This window comes from Carcharhinus amblyrhynchos, chromosome 2 (assembly GCF_965287045.1).
Source record: "Carcharhinus amblyrhynchos chromosome 2, sCarAmb.v2.hapA, whole genome shotgun sequence".
Classification (NCBI taxonomy): Eukaryota; Metazoa; Chordata; class Chondrichthyes; order Carcharhiniformes; family Carcharhinidae; genus Carcharhinus; species Carcharhinus amblyrhynchos.
This window is the reverse complement of record NC_137325.1, coordinates 32,305,803-32,330,979: the sequence shown is the minus strand read 5'-3', so window position 1 is coordinate 32,330,979 and position 25,177 is coordinate 32,305,803. Positions and strand designations below refer to the sequence as shown.

General features: G+C 41.9%; 1 protein-coding gene across 1 annotated transcript in view; it reads left to right on the top strand.

Annotated features, from left to right (window-relative positions):
* cap2 (cyclase associated actin cytoskeleton regulatory protein 2) overlaps positions 1 to 25,177 on the top strand; it is a 206,793-nt gene that overhangs the window by 89,463 nt on the left and 92,153 nt on the right. The window contains exon 4 of the mRNA XM_080204145.1: positions 14,192 to 14,269. Within this exon, the coding sequence (XP_080060271.1) occupies positions 14,192 to 14,269 (78 nt within the window). The remainder of the gene's footprint in view (positions 1 to 14,191; positions 14,270 to 25,177) is intronic.

Sequence of the window (25,177 nt, the reverse complement as noted above, 5' to 3'; positions counted from 1 at the left end):
GTCTTTGGTCAAAGCTCATTGTTTCTGGGCTGAGTGACCAACCTATGTAACTGGTTGCACATTGGAGCAAAATTTCTTGACCAGATGAATTTCAATTTCTGTTAACATCTCGGACCAGAAACTAATGCCAATAGTTTTTTGCTGGTTATGACCATCCATTTGAAATGTGGTTAGTTTAACCAACTGGAAAATAACTCAATTTAATTACACTGTCTAAATAATTAAAAGAAGATATTTGCAGTTACACCACTTTAAAGTGTTTTCTCACAAGTGAGTTCAATGTTCCTTAAAAAAGTTGCCTGTAAAATTCAAAGGCATTTCTAATACCAGAGGATTCTCATGAAACTAAATTATAGCTCTGGTTCTTCAGCTTTTGTTCTGCCTAGCAATCTGAACTTTATGGATTGAAAATTTGTATAAAAATCCTATATAATTTTGCACCATGATGGCCTAGTAAAGGCATATTTATCTGACAGCTGGGTATATGCAAGCATTTCAGTGAGATGAGGAAAATGTGATTGATATGCCAGATAACTCAGTGTAGCGTATTTTACAATCTAATAGGGCTAAGGAAAACTCTGAACACATTGACTGTAATTTTACTGGTTCACCCCACCCATCGATGGGCAGAGCAAGCCAGTAAAACCGCTTGAGAGCCAAGAAGTCAGGATCATGCCTGATTTCTCGGTTCTCATGACCTTACCAGAATCGGATATCCAGTGAAATTAGCTTCTCGCCCATTTCTGGCGATAGACTGAATTATGTATCCAAATTTATTTAAATGCTGATTTATATGTTTCGTGAACATGATGCTGAATTTTTCGGGCTTACTTGCGTTTATGGCCTCACTGGGAAAGGTTTTCCCCATGAGCAGGAAACAGTTGTGTTGCCCTTGCTTGTAGAATCGGAGGCCAGTGAAGTCTCTGGGAAGGCCAAGAGCAGGGATGGTGTGCCTTGGGCAGTGCCAGCCTAGCACTTTGGCACTGCCCATCAGGCAGTTCCTGGACTGGGCCTGGAGGTGGTAGGAACAGGCTGGGGCTGCCTAATTGGGGAAGAGTGGGACCCACTGTGCACTTTGCATCACGATTGGTGAGGATGGGGGGGGGGGGGAGCGGGGGGGGCGTGATCGGTCTGGAGAGTGGCAGGTAGCAGCAGGGGCGACATTTCAGGTGGTGTGGGGCTTGCGATCGGTTGATTGTGGGGGGCGGGGTTGAGACTAGTCGCAGCAGCAGAGGCCTGACCGCTCGCTCTCTTTTTCTCTCTCTCTCTCTCTCTCTCTCTCTCTCTTTCTCTCTCAGGCTTTGCTGTTGCAATTATGCACGTACAGCACAGAGGTCTGCAATGCACAATAGCCCCCCTGCTGGCTGGTGAGTTAGCGCCACCCACTGCCTTCACTAACTAGAAACAGTCTAGCTCTTTTTTTTTTCAAGCAATATGTGCATAAGATTAGAATCACCCAAAAAAAAGGGTCAAAGTGCTAGGCTGGTACTGCCCAAACGACATCACTCCTGCCCTCAGCCTCCCTGGGGGCTCCACTGGCCTCCGACTCTACCAGCAAGGGCAACCCAACTGTTTGCTGTTCATGGGGAGAACTTCTCCCAGTGAGGCCATAAAATTTTAGCCATTTTCCCATTTTTATGCCAGTTGGACACTTAGAATTTTTCTCATAAAATTCCACCCATTGTTTTCATCAGAATGCAAGCATTTAGGTCATGAACATGTACTTAGCTAGGACCTTAAACTAGAATTAAATTGGACACAATTGATGAATACATTTTTATTCTTGCCTGTTCGTTGCTTTTCACACCTCTTGGCTCCTCATTCATTTGTATTTCCATAGATCTTGGATTGCCCTCTTGTTCAAGTGACCAGTAGAGGCTTCTGTGATCAGGGATGAGGGGAGAGTGGGAAGTGTGGGGTGGGAGGGTAGGTGAATGGATATCCTGACTAGAGTTTATTGTTTTTTTACCTCTGCATCATTGAGCTCCAGCTTAGTGATGCACTGTTGCCCAGCTGATATCTGCTAACTGGGACAGATTGGACTGTGAACCAGGGATCCTTTTGGTATGTGCAATTCAGCTACTTGACAAACTTGTTGATCCATCAGGGGGTATTCATTTTACAGCTTTAATATCAAGCAACTTAACCTTGAAGGGTGGGTGCACCTAGGCCAAAGTACAAGTTCACTGAAGCTTCCTTTCATTATCCAAACGTTAGGATTGGAGTTTGTTTTTCTTCTGATTTGAAATGCAGTTTTAATTTGCAGAGATGTTTTGACTGCGACTGTATTTTGTTACCTTTTGTCCTTCAGTAGTTATATAAATGTGTTATTTCCTTGCAATATTAGATGTGTGTATTTATGTGAAATAAAAACTTGCAATAGGTTTGTACAAACCCATTCTTGAGTGAAGAGGTTCCTCCTCAACTCCGTTCTAAACTGCGCCCCCCCTTTATCTTGAGGCTGTGTCCTCTAGCCCTGATGTCCTTTCTGAGCTGGAAGAATCTCTCTCCCTCTACCCTATCCATCCCTTTCATTATCTTGTACTCTATAAGATCCCCCCCCTCATCCTTCTAAACTCCAACGAGTACAGACCCAGTCTATTCAGCCTCTCTTCATAGTCCAACCCCCTCATCTCCAGTATTAGCCTAGTGAACCTCCTCTGCACTCCCTCCAAGACCAAAATATCCTTGCGCAAGTGCGGCGACCAAAACTGCACACAGTACTCCAGCTGCGGCCTCACCAATCCCCTGTACAGTTGCAGCAAGACCTCCCTGCTTTTATATTCTATCCCCCTCGCTATGAAGGCCAGCATCCCATTTGTCGTCTTGATCACCTGTTGCACCTGCAGACTGGGTTTTTGCGACTCATGCACAAGGACCCTCAGGTCCCTCTGTACCGTAGCATGCTGCAGCTTTTCACTCTTTAAATAGTAATCCCTCCTACTATTATTCCTGCCAAAGTGGATAACCTCACACTTGCTAACATTGTACTCCATCTGCCAGGTCCTCGCCCACTCGCTCAGCCTATCTAGATCCCTCTGCAGACTTTCCACATCTTCTGCACAATTTGCTTTTCCACTTATCTTTGTGTCATCAGCAAATTTCGTCACCCTACACTCCCCCTCCTCCAGATCATCTATATAAATGGTAAATAGCTGAGGCCCCAGCACCGATCCCTGTGGCACTCCATTAGTTACCAACCACCAATCAGAATAGCACCCATTGACACCAACTCTTTGCCTCCTATTAGACAACCAATCCTCTATCCCTGGCGCTGTGAGTCAGCAGTGCTAACTACTGTGCTACCGTGACACCCATTGTGGCGACTTGGAGATTTTTACAGTACTTCTATTGCAGTGTTAATGTAAGACTATCTGGGACATTAATAAATAAACTTTAAACTTCCAACAAGGATCACTACATAGCAACAAACAGTAGCTACTTTTTTGTTGTTTCTAGCTCATTGATATTGGAGTCCATTTCAAAGCCTCTGCAGCCATTCTGCAATCTCATGGACTGAAATTTTAACCTGGGGCCTTCCTGCTCTGTATATCGTATAGCGGCGATTAATGACACAAAACATCAGGGAGCTGGTCTGTAGTTGGATATGACAGAATGGGACCCATTTTTATGATTGTAATTTGTCTCTGGTTTATTTGTATGAAAAACATTGTGTGTTTTAAATATTCATGGAAGATATCTGTATGGTTTCCTATTCCAGCCTACTGAATAAAATTTTCATTAAAATTGGTAGTAGGAAAATCAATCAAAGTAAAAACGTCAAAGTGTTCCATGTTAACTTGTGGAATTTTCTGCTCTTTATTTTTCTCCAAGATTTCAACAGAATTTATCAAAGCAAAACAAAGTCACCATAATCCCAAATGACCATAGGCTGCTCTCCCCTTTTGAGGTGAAGAGTTGGCTGGCAGTGATTTAACCTGAGGATCATGACATCTCAGGCAAGGGGCAAGGTTGAGAAGGCAGGCCTTCATGAATAACCTCAGCCAGTATAGGAATTGAACTTGTGGCTGTTGGCGTCACTCTGCAAAATGAGCTAGCCGTCCAGCCAACTGGACTAACTGATGATATAGTACCTTTTAAGTGCGCCTTAAGGTGGATCAGTGTCTGTCCATCTTGCCTCTAACTCAGAAAATTGTGGCCTCCAATCATGATCATGAAAGACGCTATATAAATAAAAACTGTTCTTTTTGTAGAATATGTTCTCATTTTCTTTGTAATATTCATGCCACACAAGTTCCAGGCAATGACCATCTCCAACAAGAGAAAATCCAACCATCTTTCCCATGCCATTCAATAGGTTCGCCATTGCTGAAACCAACATCCTGAGGCTAACCATTGTCCAGAAACTGAATTGGACCACAAGAGTAATTCAGAGACCGGGAATTGTAGACAATGGATCTTCTGACTTCTCAAGTCTGCCATCTACAAGGCACATGCCAGAAGTGTGATGGAACACTCTCTCCACTTGCATGGCTGAATATAGTTCCAAAAACACATGAGAAGCTTGACACTATCCAGGACAAAACAGCCACTAGATTGAGACCTCATTCACCACCTTCAGTGTTCACCACTGACGCACAATGGCAGCAATGTGTACCATCTACAAAATGCACTGTAGCAACTCACCAAGGTTCCTTTGACAGTACCTTCCAAACCTTGACCACCCAGAAGTTAAGGGCAGCAAATGTATGGGAACACTACCAGCTGCAGGTTTCCCCTCCAAGCCACCAATCCTCCTGACTTTGACATATACCGCGGTTCTTTCAGTGTCATTGGATCAAACTATTTGAACGCCCTTCCTAACAGCAGTGTATGTGTACCTACACTGTATGGACTGCAATGGTTCTCGAGGCTATTTGGGGCTGAGTAGTAAATGCTGGTCTAGGCAGTGATAGCCACATGCTGTGAAAGAGTTTTTTTTTAGTTCTGCATGACACAGTAGCCAGAGAAAATAATCAGTTATTTCTACAAGATAGAGCAGCCTTGTTGGAAAAAACTGCCAATGAAATGCTACAGTGAGCTAACACTGGTCCTTCACACCAGGTAGACTCTCTGGCTGTTCTTTGAAATAATGCCAAAGTATCTTCTATGTTCATCTGAGAGACTCAATCCAAACAAACAGCACTTCCAATAGCACTGCATTCCCTCATTACTGCACTGGAGTGGCAGCCTGATATTTGTGCTTAAGTTTCTGGAATGGGACTTGAACCCATAACCTTCTGACTCAACTAAGCACTTGCTGTGTATACAAAAAATTATAACCATACAGCATAGGATGTTTTGAGTTTGGGTGTTGAAATATATTGTTAACCTAAGAACATAAGAAATAGGAGCAGGAGTAGGCCATCCAGCCCTTCGAGCCTGCCCCGCCATTCAATAAGATCATGGCTGATCTAAAGTGGATCAGTTCCACTTTCCTGCTTTCTCCCCATAATCCTTAATTCCCTTGTCTGTCAAAAACCTATCTACCTGTGACTTAAATATATTTAGCGAGGTAGCCTCCACCACTTCAACAGGCAAAGAATTCCAGAGATTCACCACCCTTTGAGTGAAGAAGTTCCTCCTCAACTCCAATCTAAACTGCCCCCCCCCTTATCTTGAGGCTGTGCCCCCGAGTCCTGCTATCCTTATGATACAGTTGAAGATACAGTTGATACAGTTATGATATAGTTAGGATACAGTTGAATTTTACTCCACATAATCATGCTGTGCCGGGAGAATTTTAATCCACTTCGTAGAATGATGCAACACATAGGAATCCAATAGGCTCATCATGCCTCTGCCAGATCTTTGGTGGAAATCTTTTCCCCTGGTTCTTTAATTTTTTCTCTTCAAATATATATTTTGTGTGTTACTACTGAATCTGCTTCCGCCACCCTTCCAGATATCCACCCCAGATCACAATTTGTGCTATAAAAATATGTTTCCGCATGTTACATTTGGTTCTTCTGCAAATCTTCTTAAATCTGAATCCTCTGGTTGCTGATCCCTCTTCTGGTGGAAACAGTTTCTCCTTATTTACTTGATGCTCATAAAGCACAGATGACCCATCAAAAGCACTGAACTGTTACTGATTTCTGTATCTAGAGGAGAAATGAGAATTCAGTTGCTTCAATGGAAAGCACTAGTGCTGTGGGAATTAGGAAACTGGTATTGATTTTGTGATTAGTGGTAATGTATAATTCCGTATTCCTGATGATCAGATCAGTTAATTTCTACATCAGTATCTGGTTAAGAGGTGATTTGTGCAAGCTTCTCTGCTAAGCCATTCTCAATGGGTTTCTATTTCCCAGTGACAGGAATTGGAAGCCCTACTTTTTCTTTCACAAAATGCACCAACATGAAGTAAGAGTTTAGAAAAGGCCTATTGTTCCACTAGACCAACTGTACCCAAAACCTAGCATAATCAGTTTAGAAATTAATAATCTGGATCAATCTGTGAGGTAGTAGAACTTTTAAAAGAGCATAACTTCTTCCAACATATCAATGACTGAGAGGCCTTCCCTGTGAAGAGGCCAGAGAAGCTAGACATTTTTTTTCATTTAGAAGCGAGACTTTCTTTCATTAGGTTACTTGGAAGGGCATAAATTCAAAATCGTTGAAGGGCGAGACTAGAATTTCCTGGATGCTGGATGTTATCAGAAACGGTGGCAATTTAATGACCTTTTAAAAGAAGGTGGATAAATATTTGAAAAGAAATGAGAAAGAGACAGGCACTGGAACGAAGCCTTTTGAGTGAAGTAGACCAGGGATGAGACAGTTTTCTTCTGTATTATGAAACACTAGTTTTCAAACTGGGGGCTGCAGACCCCTTCGGATTAGTAGAGACTCAAAGCAAGTCAGTGAAACAAGGCTAGCACACCCCCCCCCCCCGCCAACTTCCATACCCTCCTGCTCTTCCCTTGCTCCTCTCAAGCTTTCTTTCCAGGCCACTGTTCTCCACTGTTGCCCGAGTGCTCTTCCTGTTTTCCTAGCAAAGATTTAGTCTCTGCAGTCAGAAACATTCCCACTCGCCTCACTGATACTTGTAAGTAAATACCTGTGTTCTTAAAAACGTTTGCAGCACTTCCATATTATGAAGATTTTATAGTATAATTTGGGTGGCAGTCTAATCCATTTTAAATGGGATGCTTCAAACAAAGAAGTTTGAGAACTACTGCTATGAAATTGTGATTACAAATGACCATATTTATGTTTGACCAGCTGCACGCTACTCACAGCCCCAGCAGAACTGAAGCCAAGAGTAAGTGATCATCTTTCTATACATTCTTGTAATCTGAAATCCTGCTGTTAACTAGGTGTTTATTCCAGCTCCTTTTTACAGGAGGTCATGTAGCCTTAACTATTAATGGCAGTGGATTCTTCATTCTCCAAATTCTTTCCACTGCATCAATATCCTATTGAACTGGGCACAAATGAGTATTCTAAATGTGACCTCAACAATGAGTTAAAGGTTAAAACAGCATGTTTTGATTTATCAGCAAATACTCTTGAGTGTCTTGGTGCTTCATCAGCTTTGCTGATAGCTCATTAGCTGTTTTTTGTGGCTAGTTGAAGTCATGTACCTGTGCCAGTGAATGTCCATTACATGAATATTTTCTGTTTCACCACATTACATTTGGGCAAATTAGATGCACTGAAGGTGGCAAGAGCGCAGAACGTACCCTGGGTGGGGGACTGCAATATCCATCATCAGAGTGGCTCAGTAGTTCCACCACAGAACGAGCTGGGCATGACATAGCTGCTAGACTGGAACTGTAGCAGGTGGTGAAAGAACTAACAAGAGGGAACAACATATTTGACCCCATCCTCACCAACCTGTCTGCTGGAGATGCAGCTGTCCATAACAATACTGATAGGAGTAATCGCCGCACAGTCCTTGTGCAAAGTCCCATCTTCATATTGGGGATATCCTCCAACACGTTATGTGTCATTTACACTGTGCGAAATGACTTTGAACAGATCTAACAACTCAAGACTGGACATTCATGAAGCACTGTGGGCCATCTGCAGCAGCAACTTCACTGCGTTGGGGACCCTGGTTCAGTTGCAGTCTCGAGTGACTGTGTGTGTGTGTGTGTGTGTGTGTGTGTGTGTGTGTGTGTGTGTGTGTGTGTGTGTGTGTGTGTGTGTGTGTGTGTGTGTTTTATCCCACAGTCCAAAAATGTGCAAGTTAAGTGGATTGGCCATACTAGATTGTTCATTAGTGTTCCAAAGTGTATATATTAGTGGAGCTTTTAAAGTTTATTTATCTATTAGTATCACAAATAGGCTTATATTAACACTGCAATGAAGTTACAGTGAAAATCCCCGAGTCGCCACACTCCAGTGCCTGACAAGACCGTTATGGGGATAGGGCCTGGATGGGATGCTCTGTTTGAGAGCTGGTGCAGACTCAATGGGCCAAATGGCCTCATTCTGCACTGGAGGGATTCTATAAGCTACAATCTGTAACCTCCATCAAGCTAGGGGATCAACCCTGGTTCAGTGAAGTGTGAAGGAGGGCATGCCAGGAGTGACACCAGGCATACCTAAAAATGAAGTGTCAACCTGGTGAAGCTATAGCACAGTGCTACAACTTGCCAAACAGCAAAATCAGCAAGTGATAGAGCCAAGTGATCCCACAACCAACAGATCAGATCTAAGCTATGTTAACCAGCAGTGAATGGTGGTGGACAATTAAACAACTTACTGAGGGAGAAAGCTAGTATTCCCATCCTCAATAATGGAGGAGCCCAGCACATCTGTGCAAAAGATAAAGCTGAAGCGTTTGCAACAATCTTCAGCCAGAAGTGCTGAGTAGATGATCCATCTCAGCCTTCTCTGGAAGTCCCCAGCACCACAGACATCAGTCTTCAGCTAATTCAATTCATTCTATATGAGATTAAAAAACAGCTAAAGGTACCTGATACTGCAAAGTTTATAGGTCCTGTCAATATTCTGGCTATAGTCATGAGGACTTATGCTCCAGAACTTGCCACTCCTCTAAGCAAGCTGTTCCACTATAGCTACAGTACTGGCATCAATCCGGCAATGTGGAAAATCATCCTGTATATAAGAAAGCAGACAAATCCATTTAATCAGTCTATTCACAGTCATCAGCAAAGTGATGAAAGGATTATCAACAGTGCTATCAAGCGGATCTTACCGAGCAGTTATCTGCTTGAAGATGCTCAGTTTAGGTTCCACCAGGGTCATTCAGCTCCTGATCTCATTACAGCCTTCATTCAAAAATGGACAAAAGAACTGAACTTCAGAGGTGAGGTGAGAGTGACTGCCCTTGACTTCATGGATTTGACTAAATATGGTTTCAAAGAGCTCTAACAAAACTGGAGTCAGTGGGAATCAGGGGAAATCTCTCCACTGGCTGAAGTCATACCTGCTACAAAGGAAGATAGTTATCGTGGTTGAGGATCAATTATTTCTGCTCCAGGACGTCACTGCAGGAGTTCCTCAGGATAGAGTCCTAGGCCCAACCATCTTCAAGTGTTTCATCAATGACCTTCCTCTCGTAATAGGTCACAATTGGGGATGTTTGCAGATGACTGCACAATGTTCACCACTATTCATAACTCCTCAAATACTGAAAGAGTCCATGTCCAAATGTAGCAATATCTGGATAACATCCAGGCTTAGGCTGACAAATGGCAAGTAACATTCACACCATACATGCCAAGCAATGATCATCTCCAACAAGAGAGGATCTATCCATCACCACTTGAAATTCAATGGCATTACAATTGCTGAATCCCCCTTAAACACAAGATGCACTGCTGGAACTCACCAAGGTCCCTTATGCAGCATCTTCCAAACCCAAGACCATTAACATCTAGAAGGACAAGAGCAACAGATACCTGGGAACTCCACCACGTGGAAGTTTGCTATCCAAGTCACACACCATCCTGACTTGGAAGTATTCTTTCACTGTTGCTGGGTCAAAATCCTGGAATTTCATCTTTAACAGCACTTTGGATGTATCAACACCTCAGGAACTGCAGCTGTTCAAGAAAGCAGCTCACCACCACCTTCTGTAGGGCAACTAGACACAGATGCTACATGCTAGCCTAGCCAGCAACATCCACATCATGTAAATGAACTTTAAAAAAGTGCTTGAAGGAAATATAAGTGGTCATGGGAGGTGGGTAGGTTGGCACAGGTTGGCTTGGAGGGCATGAGGGACCATGGGAGATAGATTGGGAACATGAGGTGATATGAATTGTCAGGGATGGGGCATGGGACTGTGTGAAAGCTAAGTAGCTATTTTAGGTTCTGTATTGCAACTGGGACCAGTTTCCAGAGCACTGAGACAATCCCAGCAGCCTATGTGGACGCCTCCAAATTCTTTCTGGCATTAATGCAAACCCATGTCCTCTACAGAATGAAAATCCGAAGATTTGAGACACGTTCTCTTGAGCTGCGTTCACAGAGTTGGGACTTGTTCAGACTCTGCACTCCTGACATGGGAATGAAAATTCAGCCCTAAGCACATAATATAGATAGAAGTAGAAAGTTTTTTTTTGGGATATTAATAAATTGAGTGGGTGAAACTGTGACAAATGGAGTTCAATATTGGGAAGTGCTAGCTCATTCACTTTGGACTGAAGAAAAATAAAGTAAAAGTGAAATTTTTAAAAGTTAGAGAATGGTAGGGTATTGTCTGAATAATTGTAATCAGTTCCCCTTGCATTAAACAATAACATATTATTAGCTTTCCTAAATACTTGCTGTACCTGCATACAAGCCTTTTGCAATTCATACACTAGGATACCCAGATCCCTATATCTCTGAGCTCTACAGTCTCTCACCAATTAGAGAATATACTTCAGTTTTATTCTTCTTACCAAATGGTAAGATTTGCCCACATTATGCTCCATTTGCCAGCTCTTTTTACACTCACTTAACCTATCTGTATCCCTTTTGCATCCTCCTTTCATCCTCTTCACATTACACTCCCCTTAACCATCTTTTATTTATCAGCAGATATAGCAACCATACTTTTGGTCCCATCTGGGGATTTGTCAGCCCATACCCGTAACAATTCGTTCAATAACACTTCCCTAGTGATTGTAATTTCCCGGAGTTCCTTCCTCCCTTCCATCTCCTAATTTACTGATATTTCTAGGATATTACTTGTATCCTCTATAGTGAAGACTGATACAAAAATATCTCTTCAATTCATCTGTCATCTTCTTATTTTCTATTATTAATTCTCCAAACTCACATATAGGCCCAGTCTCTCACTTTAATTATTTTCTTACTTAAATATCTATAGAACTTTCTTTATTTCCACCCATCTTCTTTTGTGCTCCAATTTTAACTCCTCCTCAATCTTTTTGTCATTCTTAGCTGTTCTTTATATTTTGTCCAATCTTTGCAATTTTATAAATTTCATAGAAATGAATTTATAAAACCAACCAATGTACTTTTTTTTAAGTGTGTAATTTCAATACTTCCAAAGCACAGCAAATCTCTGCCAGACGCACGGTTCATTTAACACTGACTAAAACAAAATTGAAAATAGTATTTAAGTTTTGGAGCTGCTAGTATACTTTCAAGAAACACTTCTAAATCTACAGACCAGTTCAAAGTAAGTTCTAGTGCACTTTGGTAATATAACTTTAATTGAATATTTCAGATAAATTTATATGTGAAGCAGTACTGAACATTTCCTGCCTTCTATCTCCTAGGGAGAAGTTGCATAAAAACTTTTGTGGAAAATTCCCATCTTTCTGGATCTTTTAAATCAGCAACCATCTCTTTTCCCTAAAGCCAAGTAGGAAAATATTCAATAGAATGACAGTTAGTTGTATTTGACTCCTGCCACAAAGAAGCGGCCTCGTGTCAACTGAAAGAATTTTACTATTTTAAAGGATAAGAGAGAAAATGCTTGGAAATATGTGGCTAAAAATTGATCACAAAGATCTGGGCGAGTCTTACGTTTTCACACTCATGTACAAATTGTGTGCTTCTCTTTCCATTCATCCTGTCCCTTTTGGTTATATTTCCAGCAAATGCTGCGTAGGTCAATTCTGTCACAGTATGACTTTTACACCAAGGAGGAGATTGGTACGTGCAGAGTTCATTCGTTCGTTAGAATAGATGAAGACAGCACTGATGCGATGAATTTCTTTTACTAAACAGAATTAAAATTAGATCTTTACAAAAGTGAATAGAAAGAGAAAAACTGGAGAGAGAGAGCGAGCGAGACTGCCTTTTTCTGCCAGTCCTCTACTGATCAAGGCAGAACTCAAAAGAGACAGAACAGGTCTCGAAAACAGACTGCTAGCCGAACACACAGTTCCACAATATAGCCATCCTTATCTCATGGCCTCGCAAATGTTGTTTATGAAAACTTTTTGGTTTATAAAAACGGCTGTATTTGCTTGTATTGTACTTTCAAAAAATGCAATCAATTTTCCAGCTAATTTCAGCATGCCTTCTGAGTTTTAAAGTGTGGTCAAGTTGGCTTTAAAATGTAGTCAAGTTTTTAAGTTGAGCGTTTAAATGTAATTGCATAGGCAGAAATATCTTAAAATGAAGTCTTTGCATAAATGAAGCAAGCCATACATTGGCTCAACAATATGTAACACAGGATTTCCACCTTCACCAAAATTTGTGCCAGTTAATAGAAGACAGCTTACCACTAGAAGTGGGCACAGGTGCTTTGCTCAGGATGTGTTAGTCATTGCTGGAAAATGCAAAACTGCAGCAGATATGATTATTTGTTGGGAAAATTATAAGATGAGAAGCAGTGTGGAAGTGTCTCTTTTGATGTTCGGCCGCATTGCTTCCTTGATTACTGCTTATTGATTATTTGCTAAAATGAGACAAAACACAGGCTTCATGGAAACACCAGAAGCATTGCATTGAGAGGGGAACTGTCACCATGGTCAGCTTGACTGTTTGGAACTACCACTCTAGGATACCCATTGAAAGCTTCCAGCCAATAAAAAAACAGCTTCAATAATGCAAGTCCTGGCAAAGGGCAAACAGAATCTAGCTGTATTCTGGAAGGGAGAGCAGAAGCAGGGCTGGAGGGGTAGCAAGGGTGTATATTTGTGGGAGCCAGGAGGGGTGGGTAGTAGTCCTGAAAGGAGAGGGGCAAAACTTGGCAGGGGTTATGAAGGAAAAGTTATGAAAGAGAAGCTAAGATGGATTTGGCACATTTGGTTGCAAGTTAACATTCTCAGTAATCAGTCTGATGAAGTTGCTTACTGCTGCCGGATATAAACTTAGGAGCTGCCCTGAGATATGGTGCACCTGATAAATTGATGTCAGAATCCCAAATTTGGATGCAAAAAACATTCTTCAAAGTTTCATATTGATTGCTGGTAGTAATTTTTAAATGAATATACATTTACCTGTATTGTGTGGGGTAAGATGTTTTCTATTGTGACGCCATGGTTAACCCATAATTTCTATTGGATAACATTTTACTAAATTGCAAGATTTGCCATTATATTTTCTCATCCTTGGCGTGAATTTCAGTTTCTAAAGGATTGTTGGTTCTGGACCTTCCTATTTTCAGTCTGCCTTTTCAAGGGAGTATAAAAGTGATGATAATAAAGTTTTCAATCATTGCGACTTTAGTTACATAATCTTCCATATCTTGAGTAGGAAGTATACAGGTATCGCTTGTTTGGAACACTTGGCAGGGTAATTACACTGAAAGGTCTGAATGTTGCACAGCCTTACACTGGTTTGCAGGTCTGTGTTCCAGCCCTGCCAACTGCTGTCGTGCAAATAAAGTCTCAGCATAGTTTCTCAAAATCGAACACTAACTCACTGATTAAAGGCAAATGATTGCAGCCCTGAACTTCTGTGAAAGTGGCTTATTATTTGAGTATTGGTGCTGATAGCTTTAAGTAGAGAAGATGAGCTTTCACATTCCCAGCTGTTTGTGCAGGTTTCTTTAATCTCACTGCAGTATGTGGTGTCTGGTACATTTATGCCCATCTGTGTCTCGTCAAGATTAATGTACAAGGGACAGATGCGCAATGAATGTGTTTTATAATGCTGAAGTGAACTTGTGGAATATTTGCATTGGTTTATGTTAATGGCTAAAGAACCCAATCCTCCTTGTTTTCCTTTTCATTGCACGCTGGTTTTATGCTTCATTATTTCCTTTGTTTGAAATGTGCTTTGTTTCCCCCCCCCCCCCCCCGAACAGGCAAAGATGTTTAACTCAGCTTTTGAAGCCCAGAGGGATTTCCTGGTGATGGCCTGTAAACGCCAGCAGCCTCTGGAGGTGAGTAACTGTATCTGTAACACAAAGGCACAAAATGTTTTGCAGGAAAGGGGAGCAATGAGCCCAATTAACTGAAAACCATGCAACATGTGCACATAAACATGTTGAATATTTCTATGTAACAATGAGAATTCTACACAATTGCAGGCTGTTGAAAAGTCTGATGAAAGCAAGTAGGAAGTAGGTTTCTCTTGAAATTGAAGACATCTGAACTTTTCCAGTTGGCTGCCATCTCCACATGGGTCTCCAGAAAAATAACCTGCATTTATAGAGCGTCTTTCATGACCTTTTTTTTTATAGTTAATTAAATATTTTTGAAGTGACTGCTATAATGTCAAAAGCGTTTCAAACCATGCAGTTATTATAGAATCAGTCAATTTTAATACTGTCACACGCCACAAATGACAATGACCAAGCCAACTGTTTTGTTGCTGTTGAATAAATACTGACCAAGGCAGTGGGGGAACCCGCACCCCCCTTAGTGCCTTACATCCTTACAAGGGAGACCAAAAGCTACACAACAGAACTGATTGTATCATTAAGAAACATGCTGTGGTCATATTCTATTATTAAAAAAATACTAAAATACCTCATTGGCTATTGTAAATTTACGTCCACCTGAGAGGATGGATAAGGCCTTGATTTAACATCTCATCCAAAAGAGAGCAGTATTCCTTCAGTGGTGCACTGGATTCTTGGGCCGCAGTTTTACCACCGCCTGCCATGGGAATTAGAGCGGGCAAGGGGTGAACAACGGGAAGATCCATTGACCTTGGGCAAGATTTTATGGTTTTGGGACGAGCAAGGTCATAAAATCCCACCCTCAGTCTAGGCTTTAAGGTCTGCCCTTGAGTCTCTGGAGTGTGATTTGAATCTACAACCTCCTGTTTCTGAGTCAAAAATACTAACGTTGATCCACAGCTGAGACTTAAATCATATTAAGTACTGAATTGCTATTTGTATAGTTAATGTAACACTTGGAAATTTTAACTGAAACACTTGTTCCTTTTTTCACCTACATGTTTTTTAAAATTAGTGAACTTCCATCTCTTAAACAGTAAAGTGACTGCTGGCTTTGACCTTCTGAATTCTATCCACTTGACCCTGCACTTTTTTGGCACCTGCTGAAGCACATGATGAGCAGCGACAAATGACTTTGGGATCATATGGCATTGAGTAGATCTGTTGGGCAGCTGAGTTTGGACACAGGATGGTGCCATTTCAGTTGTCGGTTGAAAGTTTTTGTGTTAGAGCATAATACTGTCCATACTTCTGGAAATGTCTTGTGCTATTTTCCTTGATCACCGGGATAAGGGAAAGATACGTCGAACATTTTGTCGTGTCCAAAATAGCAGTCTTTATAGATCCTTATATTCCTGGGATGGAGACTAAAACCTACACAGTACCAATGATGCAATACTGAAGTGTACAATTGTCTTGCCTTGCATTATAAAAATACATAATTGGCTGTAGCTCACTTTGTGATGTCCTGAGGTCATTCATGAAAGACATTATTCTTCCGTGAATGACCTGGTACATAGTGTATGCATTACACAGCAACGTGTTTACCTCAATGCATACTAATAGATTTTCCATGACAGTTTAATGTCACAGTGTATAATCCTGTCAGATTAATACAAAGCTGCGTGTCACCCAGCATGGTAGGATAGGTGACTTTTTTAAATTTTGGGGACAAAACTAAAATAGGGATAAATGGGGCTATAGGGTTTGAAATTTATTGCCCACTTAACTTTAGTTGCAGTTAAATGGGACCTCATTTAATGGGTTGCCATTGGTTACTGGTGGTTTGTGCAGTTTTCCCCCATATCAGATTTTTCCATATTATTCACCATATTCTAGAACATGTGTAAGAGCTGCCTTGATTCCTATATTCTTTTGCCTGAGGAAGCTTAATATTTGTGTGGCCTTCTTCCCTTCCACCTTACAGTGCATTGCATGGGGAGCTATGTGTTTGAGCAAGCTTCCTACCATTCTGCTGTAAAATAGCTTGGGTTATTTATGCTGTGTGGCACCATGATTATCTTGGCTGTTCAACCCTTTATGGACATTTGTGAAAGGTTTCTTCTTTATTCTTCAAGTATTGTGGCCTAGTTTTATGTTGTTTCTGTGAAAGGATAATGCAAGCACAGCATGATGGAAAGATGAGCCAGAACTGTAGCAGGAATGTGATTAGCCACATGATGTGAAGAAACTCTTGGTACAGATTTGGAATTCTGTTTCCAGCTTCAGCTGCATTAAAGGACCCAAAAGTCAATCTACAGATTACATTTCATTTTTGATTTGTCTTTGGAGTAAAATTCAGAATGCCTGAAGTTTGTACTGCAAGACTTGATGGAAAGCTTGAATACTTATTCCTCCTAACTAGTCAAAAGGATAGAGTAAAATCTTAATAAACTGTAATAGGATAAGTGGAGATTATTTGCTTTCTCACTGATGATGTATCATTACTGTGACATGTGATAATTTACTTTAATCACGATGATAATCATCGTGCAGTGACATGCCTTTCGAAGCTGCGGGAGCTAGCTAGTTAAGCAAACAGATCGAAGTTGCATTAATGGAAAGAGACAGCCCCTTAATAAATAAGCAGCAGGACAATGAAGTGGGAAATTGTGCAGTTCACATTTAAAGGCTTACTGCTTTTGTGACTGTGGTAGAAAATTTGCTGCTGTGAAATTTGGCTCTTTTATAGGTATTAACTTACCAGCACATAACTGATAACCAGACAGAGAACCAAGCTAAATACAAAAAGTAGTGGGATAAAGAGAACACAAGATTAGATTAGTGGCTGCCATTAAAGGGAACTGTAGCCTGTTTTTATAAACACATAAATAACAGAAAGAAAGGATGGAACTGAGTATGGTCCAAAAAAAGGTATTGTTGTTATGGAGACAGAGGGCATGGCTGAAGTAATGAATGAATACTGTGTATCCACCTTCAATAGAGCAGAGGATGTTGCCAATGTAGCAGTAAAGGAGGAAGTAGAGGAAATATTGGATAGGATGAATATAAAGGAATACTTGGTTAGCCATCCTCAAAGTAGTCTGGATGGTTTATATTCCTAGATTCTAGAGGAAATTAAGGGTTGAAATTGCAGAGGCCCTCCAGTGCACAACCATTCAGTCTTACTTAGAGGTGGGGAAGTGACGTTCAGTTGTTGGGGAAGCAAATTGGTCAGAACCCCTGGAGCACTTGTCACTCAGACTAGCAAAACGGGTTTTCGTTAAGGGGTACCTGGGGAATTGGATTGGTGAAAACACCTGTCATATAACCAACAAATTTTTACTGAGAAGGAGCGTGTTTAATCAGAGATCTTGGGCAACATGAGCTAGAAGTTTTGAAAACAATGAAGGAATACCTTTGGGAAATACAAGCAAACTTAAATTTTATCATGAGAATGTTTCAATGTTGAAGAAGCAAATGGAGTGAAAAGATTGGCTGGTATTCCTGAAGTAGAGGGATTATAATTGCAGATGCATTTAGTTAAAGTTCACATAATCCTAAAATAACTAATGATACATGCTGAATAATTCAAAACTGATTTAAGCTGATTGTTTTGTCTGTTCTGTGGTGACTTTCCCATTGTCAGTGAACTAGCCCTCATGTCTGCAGAATTCTGCAGCTTAAAAAACAACAAATTCCATTTATATGATCTGTTTAACATGGTTAAACACCCAAAAGTGCTTTAGGGTTCAAAGCCTAATATTTGGCACTGAGGTACTAGTGTAGGTAACAAAACATTAATTCAAGAGGTGGGTTTGAAGGAGGGTTTTAAAGGAGCAGGTTTAGGGAGGAAATTTAAGAGTTTTGGGACTAGCCATTTCAAGACACCAATGATAGAGCAAATAAAATCTGGGACCTGAAAGATCTGAAGTGGAGGAGTGCAGAGATCTCAGATGGTTGTAGGGACTGGAGGAGAGCTGAAACCAGAACTGATCTGTAAACAAAAATTGGCAACAAATTTAACGTAAGTCAAACAAAAATAATAAATACCCATTTGTGTAACCAATTTTTATACAGACTTTATTTGTCTTTTTATAACATGGGAGCCTCAACAGTTTGAAAAAAAGTTGAAAACCCCTGCCTCACATTTGCAGTTTTCAGGGCACCCAAAGTATTTTATAGCCCAGTCTAGTCTCTGTAGTAGACAATGTAGCAGAAAATATTGTGCACAGCAAAGTCTTTCAAACTGCAGATGACCAGGTGTTTGTTTTATTAATCTTGATGATGGATAAATGCTGACCAGGACACTAGGAAATAATCCAATCTACCCTTCCTTAAAATAATAGCCTGGATTTTTTTGTATTAGTGACATAGAAGCTTGGTATAAGCCATCATTGTGGTGGTGAAGAGGGCTAGAAATATCTGGTGTGCAAAAATCTGGGTGTTGGGGTGGGACATTGAGCAGTGCCCAGAGGCTTCACTTATTACGCTTGCTGACCTCAAGATTAAAAGAGAAGAAATGTCCCTGGGGAGAATTTGGGCCAGCTAGCCTGTAATATCACTATTTTTGCCACAACATTTTAGAACTGGTCTTTCCAGGCAAAAAGAGTCCCTGGCGTCACTTCATGAATATTTAAAAAATCTGGACCAATAAGGACACTGGTACTGGAAGGCATTTCAATTTTCAAAACAGCTGTGGGAGGGGATAATTTAAAGATGTTTTAACATTATCTTGATACCATTCATTTGACTTATTAAAAACATGTAAATTTATGATTTGTTTTACAATGGCTGATAATATTTTTGTAACTGTAAAATGTACACCTTTGAGATTTTAAAATGGCAATCATTCATGACTAAAAATATGTATTCATGTACGATTTTTAAAAATGTTTGCCAGTTCTGACTTTATGAAAATATGTATGAACTTATGAGCTTTTATAAAAATTATTCTGCTTAAGTTTTTGATGACTTAATCTGTTGTTCCAATGATTTTTTTAGCATGAATCTATTAGGACAAAAACTGTATCACCTTAGTTTTGACAGATTCTGTGGGCAAGGGCTCTGCCCTCTGCTGCATGTGAGCTATTCTTTTTGCTCACATTAACAAATGCTTTAGAGCCTGACTTGAGGTCCAGACCGGGAGGGCATCCTCCTTGCAAGTGAAATTTTCACCATCATCATAGCATTGGGAAGGTTTCCACTTTACTTTGAGATTAACAGTGGAACTCCATCGCTTTGCCGTTGACCACAAAATCCAGGGCATTGGCATGAGATCTTTAACATGCTCCTGAGAGGGCAGAAGGGGCCTCAGCTTAACATATCATCCAAAAGATGGGACCTCTGATAGTTTAAAAAAAAACTCTCTCAGTACCTTACTGAAGAGTGAGATGAGGTTACCTACCCAAATCTGTGGAATAGAACTTGACTTTTCTGACTGAAAGACGAGGGTGGTACCAACTGAGACAAAGCAACACCTTTTTTTAAAAAAAGTGACAATATTTGTTCACATGCACATGGCATAATGTGATTGTAATGATGTGATGATCCTTTTTAAAACATAGTTCATTTTGACTCTCCTCCCTCAAATGAAACAAATTTCCCATAACATTTATTTTGCTTCTGAGGGAGACAATGGGATATGTTCTTGACTTCAGCATTGCTAATGTAAAACATTGTGTATCAACTAAATTTAGCCTCCACCTTTAGCCACAAGGTCAGGGTAGCAGAAGGGTGACCTGCTGAGGGGAGCACTGGTTGCCCCCTTGCCATTGACCATTAACAGACCAAAGACAGGACTTCTACCCCTCAAGAGGCAGAACCTCCAGCTCAGAGAGCTGTTGGACAATCAGAAGCTAGCAGAGCTCCAGCACTTTAGGCTTGAACTGCTGAATATTGAGCTTTGTTTCGGCATCTCATCAGGGATCAGATACCATCCTTTCCTAGAAGCCCTCAAAACCTGACAGAATTTGGTTTTCAGGCTTCCTCCATGGCAAATTCCCTGGTGCAGCAGGAAATGAAGCTCTTTAGTGGGCATTAATTGCTCACTTAACTGGCCTCAATTGGCTAGTGGTCTGGGAAGGCCATCTGTGGTCCAATGGTACTGGGTTATCAGTGATATTTGCTATTTGCTTTGTGTGGGCTCCAGTCATTAGACTTTTCTGTACTACATTGCAAAGACTTTCATAACTCAGTTCTCTTTTTACTGTCATCCTTTCTATTCTTTCTTTTCCTTCCACGTGCTTTCTCTCTTTAACGCTCTCTCTTTCATCCAGGAACAATTGAGGATCTTTTCACTTGATGCTTAAGCTAGATCCACAAGCAACCACTTCCTCTGGAGTTGAATTGAGTGCCCCTTTGCCTGTGAAATGAAGCAGTGTTAAGCCCTTTATCTTATGAACAAGGCTGGCATGACCTGCATTTATTGCCTCTCCTGACTGCCCTTGAGCAAATGATGGAGAGCATTCTTCATGAACTGCTGCAGTCCACGTAGGGTAAATGCACCCACAATACTTTTAAAAAGTGAATTCCAGGATTTTGATCCAACAACAGTGAAGGAACCACAATATATTTCCAAGTCATTTTGCTGTTGAGAAGAGGTCGTGGTGTTTCCATGCACTTGATTGCTCTGGGCAATTTTTTCCACTGTGGGTAAATAGCAGTGTTGTAGCTGCACCTGAACAACTTGGATGGTGGCACCACTAGTTCTGGAGCAGTGCAGCCAGGATGTTATTGAGCCCATAGCCTTTGATGCATCCAGTGGCCTTAGCTGGTTATTGAACTTGTATGGAGTTAATAAAATTGGCAGAAGTCTAGCTTTAAGAGGCCGAGGTGGATCATACGCTTCTGGCTGGAGATCGTTGAGAATGTTTCAACCTTGCCTGGAAGGATGGAAATGTTCGAGGAGCCTCCTCCTCCTTTTGGCTGTTTTTGTTTGCCACATTCATTACTACTCGTGACAGGGTGGCAGAGCTTTAACTCAATCTGTTGTGGGATTGCCTAGTTCTGCCTCTAGCATGCTGCTGCTCATAGAATAGTGTCCCTACAGTACAGAAGAGACCATTTGACCCGTTACAACTGCACTTAGAGTATCCCTGACAGAGTATCTCTCCCTTACCCTATCCCAGTAACCCCACACATTTTAAGAAGTCTCATAACACCAGGTTAAAGTCCAACAGGTTTATTTGTAGCAAATGCCACTAGCTTTTGGAACTGGCTGTTTCTTCGTCAGGTGATGGGAGTTCTGATCACCAACGGCATATAAAGACACAAACTCAATTTACATGAATAATGATTGGAATGTGAGTCTTTACAGCTAATCAAGTCTTAAAGGTAGAGACAATGTGAGTGGAGAGAGCATTAAGCACCAGTTAAAAAAATGTGCTACAGCCAAAAACTGCACTGACTTCTCAGAAGACAAACACAGGACATGGTGGACAGAGTACCCTTCGTCATCCAGTACTTCCCGGAGCGGAGAGGCTACGACTCCTTCTCCGGAGCCTTCAACATGTCACGATGAAGACAAACATCTTGCCAAGGCCGTCCTCACACCCCCCACTTCTTGCCTCCAAACAACTACACGACCTCAAATACACCATTGTCCACAGCAAACTACCCAGCACCGAGGCTACGATCACCTGAAACCAATTCTGCTAGACCTGCCAATGCAAATATTACTTGCTCACCTCAAGGAAGGCAACTGAACAAGAGGAAGACAAAGTAAAGTGTTTCAAAGCACCCTGAAGACTTACTTCAAAAAAATGCAAAACAGGTGCCAATGCCTGGAGACCTTGGCTAGGGAAGCGAACTACTTGGAGGAATCACTTGACTGAAGGGACACAGTTTTTTGAGAGCACCCAATGACAAGAGGAGGTCCAGAAAATGAGCCTGAGAAAGAAATGCCAGTGATCTCGAGTCCAAGCACAAATTCCACTTCCTGGAAACACCTGCAAAGTTTGCAGTCGGAGGTGCGCCTCTAAGATTGGGCTCATCACCCTCACAAGGAGCCACAGAACTTTTGACCAGTGACACGGAGCTTCTTTGGACAATCATACTCGTTAGAGATTAATCGCCAAAGGAAATCCCTCAAAACATTTTTGTCTTTTCTCTGATTAATTACAAATCCCATTTTTTCAAATTTCAAACCAAAGTTGCTTAAGCTCAAAATGAAAATCCAAAAGTCCAAGATTTTCCAAATTCTTACTTTGAGCATCTTACTAGTACAAGTAAAATATTGCAAAACCAATTCATACTGACCAGAAAGGGACCAGATTCAATCCCTCACCTATTCTGAATTGGCAGAGCTTAGTCCCAGCAGATAGGGCTAAAACAACAAGATTGTCTTGTCTTCATGTTTGTATGGCAGTGCCAGTGTGCTAAAAGGGATATATTCAGAATAGATCCAGTAACACAAAACTGGACAGGAAAGAAGCGTTGAGCCATTAGAATTGTATTCCACTGTATTCTGTAACTTCGTGGCCTGACATATTCCTCATTCTATCATCAAATCAGGTGACCAAACTTTGTTCACTGAAAATTGCATGCCAATGGCAGCATCAGGCATAAATAAAATTGAGTGGTCAATCTTGTAGAGCTACTAGATACATGGTAATGGTGGCACAGTGGTTAGCACTGCTGCCTCTCAGCTCCAGGGACTCGGGTTCAATTCTGGCCTTGAGTCTCTGTCTGTGGGGAGTTTGCATGTTCTCCCTGTGACTGTGGGTTTCCTGTAGGTGTTCTGGTTTCAACAAAGAACAGCCCAGCACGGGAAACAGGCCCTTCGGCCCAACGAGCCCGCGCCGCCGCATCCTCCTACACCTACACTGCCCTGCGTGTATGCGAGTGGACCCCCTAACTTAGCCAGATTCAGGGGAGAATAGTGTCAGTTTGGTATACCAATCAGCCTTTGGGGTGTGGGAGGAAACCGGAGCGCCCGGAGGAAACCCACGCAACCACAGGGAGAATGCGCAAACTCCCACAGACACAGGCCCAAATCCATGTATCTGCACAGCCAGCAGTGCTAGTCACTGAGCTGTTGCGGCGCCCGTGTACCGGTCCAGGATCAAGCACACACGTCAACACGAAGTACTAGGCCACTCCCGGAACCTCCAAGAGCAGCCCACGCACGACCCACCATGTGCATGCCCCTCGTTTGACAACAAGGTGGACCTCCACCTGCGGAATAAAAAGACAAAAACGTTATCATGTAAGTCTGCATTTCCGGTGTCTCCCGAGGCTCTGACCCTATTTAATACCCCCTACTATAACCCTCTATCCTTGTTTCGCTCGTGTGTCTATCTAAATAAACCTTAAACAAGTCCAACGTTCCTGCCTCCACCACCCTACTCGGTAGCGCGTTCCATAACCCCACGACCCTCTGCGTGAAGAACCTTCCTCTCATCTCCAAATTATACTTCTCCCCCCCCCCCCCCCCCCCCCCCCCCCCTAGATCATAACCTCTCGTAATTGTACCCAATCTAGGGAGCAGCTTATCACTATTAACTCTATCTATTCCCTTCAGTATCTTTATATACTTCTATCATGTCTCCCCTTAATCTCCGTCTTTCCAAGGAGAAAAGTCCCAGTTTCCTCAACCTCTCCTCATAACTCAGTCCTTCCATGCCAGGCAACATCCTGGTAAACCTCCTCTGCACCCTCTCCAGAGTCTCCACGTCCTTCCAGTAGTAAGGTGATCAGAACTGGACGCAGTACTCCAAATGCGGTCTAACCAACATTCTGTACAACTGAAGCATTAGACGGCAGCTCCTATACTCTATACCCCTTCCTATAAAGGCTAGCATTCCATAAGCTTTCCTCACAACCTTCTCCACTTGTGTCGCAACCTTCATAGACTTGTGAACCTGCACTCCCAGGTCCCTCTGTATTTCTATACTCCTAATCGGTCCACCTTTTATCACGTAGCTCCTCTCTGCATTATTCCTTCCAAAATGCATCACCTCACATTTGTCAGGATTAAATTCCATCTGCCACCTATCTGCCCAATGTACCAACCTATCTATATCCTGCTGTATCACCTGACATTCCACCTCAGTATCCGCCAATCCTGCCATCTTGGTGTCATCCGCAAACTTGCTGATCACACCACATACGCTCTCTTCCAAGTCGTTTATGTATACTACAAAGAGGAGAGGTCCCAGTACTGAGCCCTGCGGCACACCACTGGTCACTGGCCTCCAGCCCGAAAAGGTCCCCTCAACAACTACCCTCTGTTTCCTATTGCCCAGCCAGTTCTCAATCCATCTAGCTACCTGTCCTTGTATCCCATGTGCCTTAACCTTTTCTACCAGCCTACCATGAGGGACTTTGTCAAACGCCTTACTGAAATCCATATAGATGACATCAACGGCTCTCCCATCGTCAACCGTTTTTGTCACCTCCTCAAAGAATTCTATCAGATTCGTAAGGCAAGACCTCCCCGTAACAAAGCCATGTTGCGTATCCCTAATCAGATCGCAACGCTCCAAATGCTCATACATCCTACCCCTAAGTATTTTTTCCATTAATTTTCCTACCACCGATGTCAAACTCACCGGTCTATAATTTCCAGGGTTATCCCTACTACCTTTCTTAAACAGCGGTACCACATTTGCTACCCTCCAGTCTTCTGGGACCTCACCTGTGTCCAAAGAAGAGACAAAGATTTGCGCCAGAGGCCCAGCAATTTCATCTTTCACCTCCCTAAGCAGCCTGGGATAAATACCATCAGGCCCCAGAGCTTTATCCATCTATACGCTACCTAAAAGCCTTAGCACTTCCTCCCTCGTAATGGATATTTCCTGCCACTGATCTACAGCTCCCTCCAAGACACTGCACGACACCGAACCCCTCTCCTTCATGAATACCGACGCAAAGTATTCATTCAGGATCTCCCCCATTCCCTCCAACTCAATACATAGCTCCCCTCCCTTGTCCCTAAGAGGACCA